General features: G+C 60.0%; 1 protein-coding gene across 4 annotated transcripts; it reads right to left on the bottom strand.

Moving 5' to 3' along the window:
* Window positions 1-3: 3 nt before the first annotated feature.
* On the bottom strand, window positions 4-11,402 carry LOC129200246 (formimidoyltransferase-cyclodeaminase). Of its 4 annotated transcripts, none has more exons than XM_054811588.1 (17): window positions 11,237-11,402; window positions 10,237-10,420; window positions 9,726-9,854; window positions 9,447-9,535; window positions 9,020-9,199; window positions 8,794-8,931; window positions 8,344-8,475; window positions 7,627-7,688; window positions 6,727-6,856; window positions 6,431-6,592; window positions 6,121-6,164; window positions 5,976-6,042; window positions 5,416-5,511; window positions 3,957-5,219; window positions 3,444-3,479; window positions 2,840-3,195; window positions 4-1,687 (listed from the first exon to the last, which is right to left on the bottom strand). In XM_054811588.1, exons 1-14 carry the CDS (start codon window positions 11,288-11,290, stop codon window positions 5,133-5,135), a joined length of 1,554 nt encoding a protein of 517 aa, XP_054667563.1. In that variant the 5' UTR covers window positions 11,291-11,402; the 3' UTR covers window positions 4-1,687; window positions 2,840-3,195; window positions 3,444-3,479; window positions 3,957-5,132. The 4 variants fall into 4 exon arrangements, with proteins under 4 accessions (XP_054667563.1, XP_054667561.1, XP_054667564.1 ...); XM_054811586.1 differs by having other exon boundaries at window positions 5,904-6,042; window positions 11,237-11,400; XM_054811589.1 differs by lacking the exon at window positions 9,726-9,854 and having other exon boundaries at window positions 5,904-6,042; window positions 11,237-11,401.
* Between the last annotated feature and the right edge of the window lie 266 nt (window positions 11,403-11,668).

The raw sequence follows: 11,668 nt of genomic DNA, 5'->3' as shown, positions 1-11,668 counted from the left end.
TCCTGGAAAAGCCTCTTTATTTTGTGGTTTGTCTCCTTTTTAAAAATTATTTTTAATGAGCAGCTGTTTCTCCTGGTGCTAAGCTGTTAAGTCCAGATAAGTTTGTATTCTGCCTCTCCTTGCAAGTGCTGGAGCACAAGGCCGGGGGTCCCAGCAGCGCAGGGGCCATGGGGCACTGCTGAGGACCTGAGGGGCTGCAGAATGCTGATGGGGCCCCTCCAGCTCTCCCCCTGTCTCCAGCAGTCCCCTTGCAGACCTGTTCCTCTGCCCCCTGGCCCGCACCCCCCCAGTGCCCATCAAACTGTGGTCTCTCGGCACGACAAAGACTGTCTCTTCGTTCCTCACCTGCGTCATGTTCCTCACCTCTTCATGGGTGAGCAGAGCAGGGGTGCTCAGGTGCCCCTCTTTGAGGGGGGCTGTTTCCCCACCACGAAGGTGGCATCGCACCACAGTCGGGCTTTCCCCACGCTTTCTTCAGCCCCTCTTGCATCCAACACTTGTGTGTCTCAAGCCAGGACAGCGGGGCAGGGGAACCCTCCAAGGACAGGGGCATTTCTGTAAGGTCGCATCCACGGTGGTGGAGGTGGGATGGGAGGAGAGGCTGGGCAGGGCTTGGGTTGTCCATGGGGACCCCCAGCACGGGGCACGGGGCACACGGCGGTGGGGAGCTGCGGCCACGTGTGCTGCAGTGCTGCTGCCGTGTTTTTTCCTTTGGAAAGGAGAGCTATCGGGGAGCTTTGAGGGCCGCAGGACAAAACACGACCGCAGCCAGCGAGGGGCCGGAGGGGTGAAGTCCCGCTGCCCCAGCACGCACCACATGCCCGGCCAGCAGTGCAGCAGGGGTGGAGAAGGCTGCGCTGGCAGCACATCTGGGTGAGATGGGCTGCGCCACCTCTCTTGGAGATGCCCTCTGCCACGGTGAGCCGCTCGTGTGCGTGCCGCTGGGTCCAGCAGCCAGTCACGCCGGCTGGCAGCAAAGCCTTCCTGGTAACGGGACTGGGAAGGGCCCTCCTGAGCCATGACAATGGGCAAAACAAAAACAAAAGAGCAGCAAAAGCAGCCCTGTGTTAAAACTGCTGCAGTGAAAGCACTGCCAGGCTTTTCACCTTTCCTAGTGAGTGTGCCGCAGTCCCACGGCCATAGCTCAGGGGCTTCAGAAAGAAAACTCACTAATTTTTCCTATTAATTATTACCCTGGCGTGGAGGATGGCAACCCATACAGCTCAGCAAGGGGTAAGTTAAAGCATTCCTCGGCCGACCCCTCTGCTACAGCTGGGAGAGCTCATGCAGAATGAGCTGCTATGGGTGGTGGGACCCACGTTAGCAGCCGGCATCGTTGCCCAGGAAAAAACACACAGACACCAGCAGACTGCAAACCAGCATGTGATACTCCCCACACTGCTACCTGCAGCCTCAGGGGTGACTTTCAGTGGGCTCTCCTGAAAGACAGAGGACGGAGCTGCTGCCCATCGTCTCACAGCAATTCCAGGTCAAAGAATTTACAAGCTAAAACCAAGAAAATCACTCAGCAGGCAAAACGCTACTCTAAGCGAAAGGGGAAAGGAGCAGAGCAACACGCAGGTGGTTCCCACGGGGCGTTCGGCTTCGTGTTTCATGGCCGTGCCGGTGGGAGATGTCCTCTTCAGTCAGAGTCAGAACTGCTGCTTGAGCTGCTTGAGCTGGAGTGCTGGAGGAGATAAAACAACTTTAGGGTAGCACAGAAACAACCTTCTTTCACACCGTTTCTGATAGGTGTTAGCGATCCTGCGGTGGGTGCTGGTTCCCAGTGCCCAGCCGGGTCCAGGTTGAGCCTGCAGCGGCGGCGGCTGCAGACCCACCTCTCCCCAAGTGCCTTTGCACACCAGAAAAATGAGTGCCCCCAGTTTTGCACACTGGCTGGATTGCAAGCTGGTAATTAATTAATGTCATGCTCCAGGGACCACGGGGAGGGTGAGCTGGTGTGGGAGTCAGCTGGCACCATGGCCCCAGGCAGCGAACCCCAGCCACAATACCTTGACTTGAAGATAAAATGGCTGCTGCTAACATCACCGCAGTGTTCATTGCAGTGCTGTTACAAACCATGTTTTAGAGTTTGGAGCCATTCTTTTTCTGCTTGGAGAATATAATTACGGGCATATCATGGGAGGGCTGGGGTTTTTATTATTATTTTACAATGTTCAGTCCAGAAGTGTCCTGCTCTCTGCCAGCGAGGGCAAACGTCAAGGCAGATCACTTCCAAAGCCATTACACAGTGAGAGGAGCTGATGGTTTGGTTTGCTTGGGAAATGCTCCTACCTCTGATGCTGGAGCTGGGGTTTTGTTTACTGGTCCCTCACTCAGACCTATTCCATGGATGGTGCCCATCCCTGCAACAGCATTTTCTGCAGCATCTACTCCCGGCACAGAGAATTGCTTTTCCTTTTTTTTGTTTTGTTTTTGTTTTTTAAGAGGGAACTGAACTGCCCCTCTGCTGCAGAACACTGAGCGAACGTCCCTTGTGGAGGCACGACTCGGTCTCAGGTGGGCAGGACAAAGTCCTGGGATTTAGTACACCGCGTGGTGCACCCTGGGCTGTGTCGCTGTTTCAAATGGCTTCAAGGAATTTCATGGATCACGTTTCAAAAGACTCGCTTGAAATGATTCATGCTTGCCTGTTTATTAACCAAATCGAAGTCTCCACATCTAAAAAAAAGCCACTGAGGTGCTGGCAGCCAACTCCAGCTGCTGCAGGGTGGAAGAGGGGAACCTCAGCTGGCAGGCTGGACGCTGTGGCATGCGTGAGGGGGTCTGAAGGACCACAGCAGAGATTCGGAAGGGTCTGCCGCCACCTCGCTCTTACCTTGCCTCTGTGGTGCTTGGAATGCTTCTTCTTGTGCTTCTTATGGTGCTTCTGATGGGAGTTAGGGGGGCACGGTGTGCACCCCGGCATTCCCGGTGGTCCCAGATGGGGGTGCCCATGGGAATGATGTCCTGGTGGTGGATGTCCACTGGGGTGCTGTCCTGGTGGGCAGGGGCCAGGTGGAGCGGGACCACAGGGATAGCCACCTGGGAAGGCTGGGGGACAGGCTCCAGGGGCACCGGGTGGCACTGGAGAGTAGCCAGGGTAGGGACCTGCTGGAGCGCCGGGACAAGGGTGTCCCGGAGGGGCAGGCGGGCAAATTTGCACTTGCGGTGGTGGCACCCCTCCGGGCACACCTAGGAAGAAGAGGGGGGCTGTTAGTGAGCAGAGCCAGGCTCTCCCCAGACAGGCCATGCAGGGAGCTGGTGTACCTATGCACCCAAAGGACCCCTCCTGGTCCACCCGCTCCCCACAAATGGTGCCCCACTCCCCTTTGGTATGCAGGCAATCCCCCCAGGTGCCCCTGGTGATTGCACTGAGCCCCCCTGCGAGCCCCGATGGCTGTGTGGTACCCATAGCCCTGCCCGGCTCTGCGGCCCCTCACCTGAGTTGGGGTTCCACATCCTCTGCGACCCCCGAGCTGCAAGGGAAGGACAGGCACCATCAGTGCTCCCTCATGGCACCTCTCATCACAGGGACGTCATCGCCCTGCCAGCAGCCAGGACCCAGCTCCTCTGCCCCACAAGTCTGCCCTGGGCAGAGACTGTGCTCACTTCCCTAGGAGTGCCGTCCCCCCGCAGACCCCAATAGCCTCCCTGTCCCTTTGGGTGACAGCGCCAACCCTGAGAATGACTGTCCCCACCTCTGTGCACCCCCAAAGCCCAGGCATGCGGTTTCCACCGTTAATGGAAATAATAAACCAACTCCAGCCGAGCCTGGGTGCCCGGCCCACACCCACATCCTTGTGGACCATGAGGGGCTGGGGACACCATGTCTTGGTGCAGCACCAGCCATGGGGATGGTGCACCCTGACCCACAGGCACCTGCGCTCCCACCACCCCGTGCTCCCCGGCTGCCCTGCCAGGCACTGCTGCCTCAGGGAGCAGCTTTCACTCACCAGATCTGCAGAAAAGCTCCTAGCAGAGGCGATGCTGGCAGCACCCTCTGAAGGCAGCGCCACCAGCAGCACCCCCGGTCACCGTCCTCAGCACAGCTCTCCCGGGGTGGCAGACACCCGTTAAATACCGGGGCCCTGCCTGGGTGAGGAGGGGGTGCGGCGGGCAGGGGTGACACCGCTGAGCAGTGGAACCAGCCGTACCGCTCCCTGCACCAGGGCTGTCACCATGGGCACAAGGAAAATGTCAACATGCCACTCCCAGCCTGCACAAAGGTTCCACAGAGCTGATAAAAACGGGACAGAGGGTGGTGGTTTCACGTCCCGGCGTCAGGTGATGGGGTGACTCAGGCGTCCCCACCACGAACCCTGGCTGGGTGCTCCCAGCGTGAGCACAGTGTCCGGGCATGGGGGTGTCACCCACCCGCAGGCACTGCTGTGGGACAGCGGGTCTCGGGGTGCAGCTAATGACTCCCTGTGACACTGCTCAGGGTGCTGCCATGCTGTGCAGGTGGAGGAGGTGATATCTGCCATCAGACCTGGTCAACAGAGAGGAGGCAGGGTTGGATGTCCTAGTGCTCAGGTCTTCCTCTCGGGAGGATCTATGAGGAGGGGGCAGAGCTCCTCCCGTCCAGTCCCCATCTCCCTGCTAATACCCCCGATGCTGCCCCGCGTTTGGCCGTGGTCCCTTCCCGGGCCAGTGAGCAATGCAACAGGCTGGTCTCGTCATGCACTGTCAACAAGACACGTCGCAGAGAGGGGCTGTGCCGGGACTTGTCCCAGTCCTGGGGGCAGGGTGGTGTCTTGGGGGGGTTTCTGGGCACAGAAACACACAAGGGTGTGCGGGGTCAGGAGGTGCCCATGCACAGGGACCTCCTCCCGGGCAGCACCACGGGGTCCCTGCCATCCCCTCTCTTGGGAGCCCTGTGGCCCCGGGAACTGCCAGCCCAGCCGGATCCTTCTGGCCCAGGGATGGGGGGGATGGAGACTGGGGTGAGAGCACCGTGCAGCAAAAATCACCGTTGGCCAGGGAAAGGCCAGCAGAGAACATGATGCTGGGATCTGCCTGAGCAGAGCAGCTCTTCTGAGGTGGATACCGAAGGAGCCCAGGCAGGGACGAGTGTGTTTCCCAGCTGTATTTGCTGCTGCAGAGCCCCCGCACCCATCCCCAAGCTCCTCTCAGGCCACCCGCTTCTCCAGCAGCGCCAGCACGAGCGCCGAGCCTTGCTTCGCCTCCTCCAGCAGCCTGGAGACCTTCTGCGACATCTGCGTGGAGAGGGAGAAGGAGCATTGTTTGCCACTCAACAGGACAGAAGAGCTGTCCACCATCCACCCCGTGCATCCCGCTGGTGGCAAAGGGGTGGTGTGCCCAGACATGAGGGGTCCCAGGGGTTTTATCTGCATCTCTGTCCCACCTCATGCCTGCCACCAGGGCCAGGGCACACACACGGACCCTGCTTACCGCAAGCTTAAACTTCTCATCCGTTATGTCTTTGAGGTTGATCATGACATTGAAGTAAGCTCCAAACACAGCCGTTTCCAGCATTTTGGCTCCCACCTAGGAAAAGAGGCTTGCGAGAAGCTCTCCTGCTGAACCCAACCACCACCACACGGTCCGGCAGCGGGGCAGATCCTCACGCTGCAGGACTCCCACCCCCCGTCACCCAGCGGCACCCAATGCTTTCCAACACGGTGTTTTCAGGCTGCGGCAGCGGGAACCATTCATGGCCTTGCCACACAGGAGGGAAAAGTCAGGCGAGGGCTGGTGGGGGTCAGCTCTCTACAAGGGCTGCAAGCTGCCAAAACGTGAGCATATGGAAACCGCTGGCCTGTTTGGGGAGTGCGGCTGGAGAGATGCATCAGGACACGATGGGACACCTCGCAGGGAATGCAGTGAGCCTGGCTCCTCCAAAGCCCGAGCCGGGCCAGCGCGTGAGCCCGGGGCCATACCTGGATGTCAGATTTGCAGGCCAGGTTGCAGTGGCATGCCAGGTCCTTCAGAGCAGGCCAGAGCCCACTCACCTTCTCTGCCAGGGCACAGGGCACCCTCACGGCTGTCTTCAGCCCCTGCTGCATGGCAGCCGCACGTCTGGGAGGGGGGACAGCCCCGGGTGAGTGCCGGGTGCTCATGGTGGCCACTCGGCAAATCCCCATGAGCCCAGCTCACCTCTCCCGCTCCTCAGGGGTGCTTTTTGGCAGCTTCATAGCTTCCTGCAGGCAAAGAAAAGCAGATTTGCTGCCATTTGCTCCAAGACCCCGCACGCCTTGCATCAGCATCCAGGGCAGACCTGGGAGCTCCCATGCTCTTGCAAACCTCCTTTAGGTGATGATGTCCCTTCCCCTGGCCCTGGCTTGGGCCAAGGTCACAACCCTGCTCCTAGGACACCAGGACGCAGCGATGCCGGCCCCTGTCCCCGCTGGAAACCGCCCGCCCCCCCCGCTTCCCCACAGGACGTCTGATACCGGTGGGACCTCACCATGTAGCTGCTGAAGGCACGGGAGTCGGCGTCCACCATTGCCACCAGCTCGTCCATGGCTTGGTGGAAGGGGGGGATCAGCTTCCTCATGATGGGGTCCAGCTCCTCAAACTGCCGCTTCCCGTAGCTCATCAGCCCCACCATGCAGCCCAGCGCCGCTCCCTGCGAGGGCACGGGGGTAAATCCTCCAGCAGGACACAGCGCCCGCCGCTACTGCCGTGCCGGCTCCCCTCAGAGGTTCGGCACATCCAGAGGACCCCCTGGGCAGGGACGCCATCCCGATGTGGGGCACGTACCATGGCAGCCGCAGCTGCGGACACGGAGCCTCCTCCTGGTGCTGCCGACCTGCCACCGACTGCTCGCACGAAGGTGCCCAGTGGCTTGGCCACCAGCCCCCCATCCACCTCTCCTGCCTGCACCAGGTACCTGCGGCACAGCAGCCCTGTGGGTCAGAGCCCCCCAGGTTCAGGGACACCCACCACCACCCGGACCCACCACTGCCCTCTCCAACAGGTTTTCATCCACCCCTTGGCTCTGCAGGTGGCTGAGAAGGGGGATAGCCCAAAAACCCCAGCGGGAGGGTTGGGGAGAGGACAAGCAGCCCCTTGGGGACAGACGGGCAGCTGGGGAGCACGTCCTGTGATGCTGGGGGGTTGCTCTGCATTAGACAGGGTGGGCTTGTGCAAACGGCATTTGGTGGGACAGAAGCATGCCTGCAGCCACATCTGCAGGGGGGGGGGGATGAGGACTTAAAGTGTGCGTCCTGATTGCACCTTGGCACAGGTGGATTTCCCTTCCTCTCCCCCCACACACATGCATTTTACACCGGGTGCCGCAGCACAGCATCTCTCCTTGGAGGGCAGCGTGTGAGCCAGAGGCAGTGAAATTTGGGGTGGGGATGGGGTGGAAGATAGGATGGTGGTTTTAACGCATACTTGCTCAAGTCTGGCCACGAAACCTGCTCCTGCTGCCTGCCCGGGTGACCTGGAGCCCACCCACCCCACATTCACCACCATCAGCATTTGGGAGCAGGGACCACCCTGCACAACCCCTGGCAGAGATGTCCTCTGGGTGTGAAGAGGAGCTGGGTGCAGGCACCACTCCCAAAACAAGCTGAGTGCAAGATACAGGCAGCGGGATCCCCCTGTCCAGGCAGGGGTGGGCACCATGACGAGAAGCAGGATGGGGGTCCCTACTCAATGATGCGCTCCCGGGGGTGAAACGCAGACAGGGAGTCCAGGCCCAGCCGGCTGACCACCTGCAAGGAGCAGCACCGCCGCATCAGCCCCGTCACGATAAGTCCCGTTGCATCCTCATTCCCTGCTGTTAATTAACCATGGGTGACCCAGCCCTAGAACAGAGTTGCTCAGGACACCACCCAGGGAGAGGACAGCTGGCGTCACCATCCTGTCCCAGACATGGGGGCAGCGTGCGGCTGCCTACAAACGACTGGAAACTGCACCGATAAATAATTAGCTTGCTCTTATCTAGCACGTTCCCCATAGGGTGGAAAAGTCCCTCCCTCCTGCAGCAGAGCCCGTCTCCTCATTGCCAGCTTACGCCGGTGCTGGGGCAGTTTCCCCTAATGCCATGCACTGTCCTTGAGCTCTGGGGAGGTCTCCTTCCCCTCCTGGCCGCCGTGCTGGGCAGCTGCTGCCCACCCTCTGTCCTCACGGGATGGGGTCCCTGTTCGCTGAGCATCTCGGCATCCTCAGCAATAATGCAACTTGTCCCCGTCGCTGTGCCCTCACAGCTTGCCAGGCACCATCCCTGGAGATAAGTGTCATGCCTGGAGGCTGCCATGGACCCAAATCTTTGTTCAGTGCCACTTTGGGAGGCTGGGGGGGATGGTGTGTGCATGTGTCTCTCCCATAATCCCACCCTTGTCTTGGTACCAGGAGGAGCCACGTTACCAGCCTGATCTTCTGTTCCTCCTCCAGGATGAAGAGTTTTTCCTTCTTGATATAAAACTCGGCCGTGTCCAGCATGGCCTTCTTGGGGACAAGCCCCACCAGCTGGGACCCCACCACGGGCAGGTTCAGTGCCTGTGAAGGGCATTAGAAGTGTGACTGTCCCCAGAGCCACCTGCCCTGCCACTGCTACCACCCCAGCCTGGTGGTCCTCATCCCTTCCCAGGACCTGGGGACCTCATGGAAAAGCCTTCAATGGAGGAGCTGGGGGCTAGTAGCAAGTTGCTGAGCTTTGGGGATTTTCATGCTGTTCAGCACTCTGCCTAGCTTGGCCGAGCTGAGCGTGAGATAAAGCAGATCCTGACCTGGGGATGGGGAGAAAAACTTGGAGGGACACATCCTCTGCAAAGCCTCCATTGAAACAAGCGTGGCGGGCCGCCCCACACCACTTACCTGTGCGTCTCGGCAGACCTCCTCGTAGACGGTGTGGAGCGGCGTGGTCTCAAAGTCCAGCAGATTTGTCGAAACTTGGGCTATATTCTCTTCCTCCAAATACCAGCCAATGCCCTGCACCTTCTTCAAGCGCCCGGGCTGCCAAGACCCGCTGCGGTCAAGTCACAGCCTGGGAGGTGTGGGGGCAAGCAGGCCTGTGCCCGGCACGCCGCCGGCATGGGGGTACCTGGTCGGCACCGCGGCCCTGCTCGCGGATGTTGAGGGCGATGCGGTGAGCCAGCTCCTTGGTGCACATCAGGTTGATGTTGTAAGCGATAAGGAAGGTCCGGGCACCCGTCACGGTGGCCCCCCAGTGGGGAACAAAGGTTGGGGGCCCAAAATCGGGAGCCCACTCTGGTTTTGCAAGCTGGGGAGGAGGGAGGAGAGCACGTGGGCTGGCACCGCCAAGCAGCACAAGCCACCCTCCCGAAGACGGCATCTCCCTCCCCAGCTGGCATCTGCCACAACCACCTCCATGTTCAGCAGCACCCAAAGCATTTCATCAGCTCCTCTTGGAGTGAAGGGACTATGTGAGCCCCCGGCACCCTCCCCAAAGCCGGGGAGGTGCGACTCTGCCCAGCCCATGCCTGCCAGCCAATTGCTGCTGGGCTCACCTTCTCGGGGAGCGCCTCGTACTCCCCGGCACGGATGGCAGGCAGGGCTTTCCTGCTCTCCTCCTGTGCCGCCTCTCCGTACAGGTAAACTGCAAGACAGAGCACGGGGTGAGCACTGCCTGGCAGGGGCTAGCGGCAGGTCATCTAGCAGAGTCCATTTTTTACCATTTGGGAGCAAACCTCATTTGGTTAAGCTTTTGCAAAAGGTGTGCAGTTTCTCCACAGCTGGAAGCACGCGGGGTGGGCTGGGACGGGCAGAGGTTCCTGGCCTCCACTCACCAGGGACCCCCAGCTCCGCTGCCAAGCGCTGCCCGAAGACATTGGCGCAGGTGATGCACTCCTCCATGCTCACATTCATCACCGGCACGAAGGGGCAGACGTCCAGGGCCCCCATGCGAGGGTGTTCACCTGGTGGTGAGGCACATATAAGGGTGGGAGCTGGAAAGAGCAAGCACACAAGGAGGGAGGACGGCCCTTTCTCAGCCTTTTTTGCAGACTGGGCACTGCCACCACAAGGAAAGTTGAGTTTGCTGCAGAAATGTCTACTCCAGCCCAGGGACAAGAGGGATTCAGCCCCTCTGGATCGGGAGGATGAACAAGAGCTTTGCATGGTCCCACCACCATCCATCCCAGCAGCACTGCTTGCTGCAGGTGCAGTAACATGCCGTGCTTGGCCACCAGCAGCTGATTTTTAAGCTCCAGCCATGCAAGATGCACCCAGAGCCGACCACGGACTGCAGCCAAGGGATGCTCCGTGCCAGATCAGCTCCTGCGCTGCCCCCAAGCTCACCCGTGTGTCGGCTCATGTCAATGAGCTGCCCAGCCACGCGGGCCGCGCTCAGTGCCCCTTCGATGACGGCCTCGGGGGACCCCACGAAGGTGTAGACGGTGCGGTTGGTGGAGGCGCCGGCGTCTACGTCCAGCAGCACGCAGCCCGGCGTCCGGGAGATGGCCTGCCCCAGCGCATCGATCACCTGCCACGCAGCAGAGGGGGGCAAGGCGGCTGAGCCAGCCAGAGCCCTGCCACAGCCACAGCTTTGCAAGGTGGGGAATGCCTTTTCTCAGCTCACTGGGGTTGGGGATGACCCCAAGATCAGTGGGGATACAGCCCTGAGTATTTCTGCAGCTTTGCAGATCTTGCAGAGGATGCAGGATCCAAAGGCACGAGCATCCGACTCCTACCCAGGGGGTTGGGGACACCTATGGCTCCCAGCGAGCCCCCAACCCGCCGTGGTGGGGGAGAGATGCCCGACTGCTGCTGCACGTCAGAGAGCACCATCACAAATTTATGTTCCTGAGGATACTGTCCCCTACTAGCTTCAAAACAGATCTGGCTCTGTAAAGCCTGTTCCCTGGGGGGAAGCAGTGGTTTTATTGCAATTTTGGGTTTGTTGAACTCCCCCACCCCCAGCCCGGACAAAGTTCAGCCTAGGGCTGATGCCCAGCACAGATCCCATTGACCTGGATGGCGTATTTCAGCACAACAACTGCAAGTGATATTTCTCTGAGGGGGTAAGCCAGACCACCCCAATCTCTGGTGCTACAACAACCTGCAGGCAGTGGGGAGGGGGGGGTTCTGAGCCCCACTTCTCACTGAGGTGCCAAAAGGGAGCAGGGGCTGCCTTTGGGGATTTTTGGCATTAGCCGGGTAGGGAAAGCTGCGCAATGCTTCAAAGGAGGCAGGGCTAAACCTGGCAGCGGGTGCTGCCTGCAAGGCCCCTCCGCCAAAGCAGCCCAGCCACCTGCACCCCACATCGCCCACCCATCAACCCCTCCTCACCCTCCCTTACCTCCTTGTTAATCCCCTCCGAGAAGTTGGGGACACACTCCACTAGCTTGGCCATGGTCCCAGGGTCTGCCGGCACCCCGCAGCACTGTGCTCGGCTCCTTGCGCCCTCTGGGTTTTCCTGCCCTTTCCTGTCCCACTGCGGAGCAAAATCCTCCCAGCACCCAACCCGTTGTCTCTTCCCTGAGCCAGGGTTTCTCATTAACTGCATCAATCTGCGGCCAGGAGACAGAAAGGGTCTTGGATAAACAACATGGTACTGGCCCTTCTGTGTACCGAGCAGCTCCGGGCACAAGGGCACTGCATGCTCACAGGGCCAGCCTACAACACTAATTACCCACAAGTGCAAATTAATTGCTAGGAGAAAGTGATGCCACATGAAGAAAGGCATCTTCTGTGCCCAGCACCATGCTGTGGCTACTGGCGGGACAGACTG

Source organism: Grus americana, unplaced genomic scaffold (genome assembly GCF_028858705.1).
Source record: "Grus americana isolate bGruAme1 unplaced genomic scaffold, bGruAme1.mat H_24, whole genome shotgun sequence".
Lineage (NCBI taxonomy): Eukaryota > Metazoa > Chordata > Aves > Gruiformes > Gruidae > Grus > Grus americana.
The sequence above is the reverse complement of the archived record's forward strand: the minus strand, read 5'-3'. Positions and strand labels throughout refer to the sequence as shown.

Coding starts and splice junctions, on each gene's coding strand:
- LOC129200246 (XM_054811586.1), bottom strand. CDS start 11,290: ATGGCCAAGCTAGTGGAGTGTGTCCCCAACTTCTCGGAGGGGATTAAC. Junction 9,536..9,725: donor AGCGGAGCTGGGGGTCCCTG/GTGAGTGGAGGC, acceptor TCTGTCTTGCAG/TTTACCTGTACGGAGAGGCG. Junction 6,043..6,120: donor ACCCCTGAGGAGCGGGAGAG/GTGAGCTGGGCT, acceptor CCCCCCTCCCAG/ACGTGCGGCTGCCATGCAGC.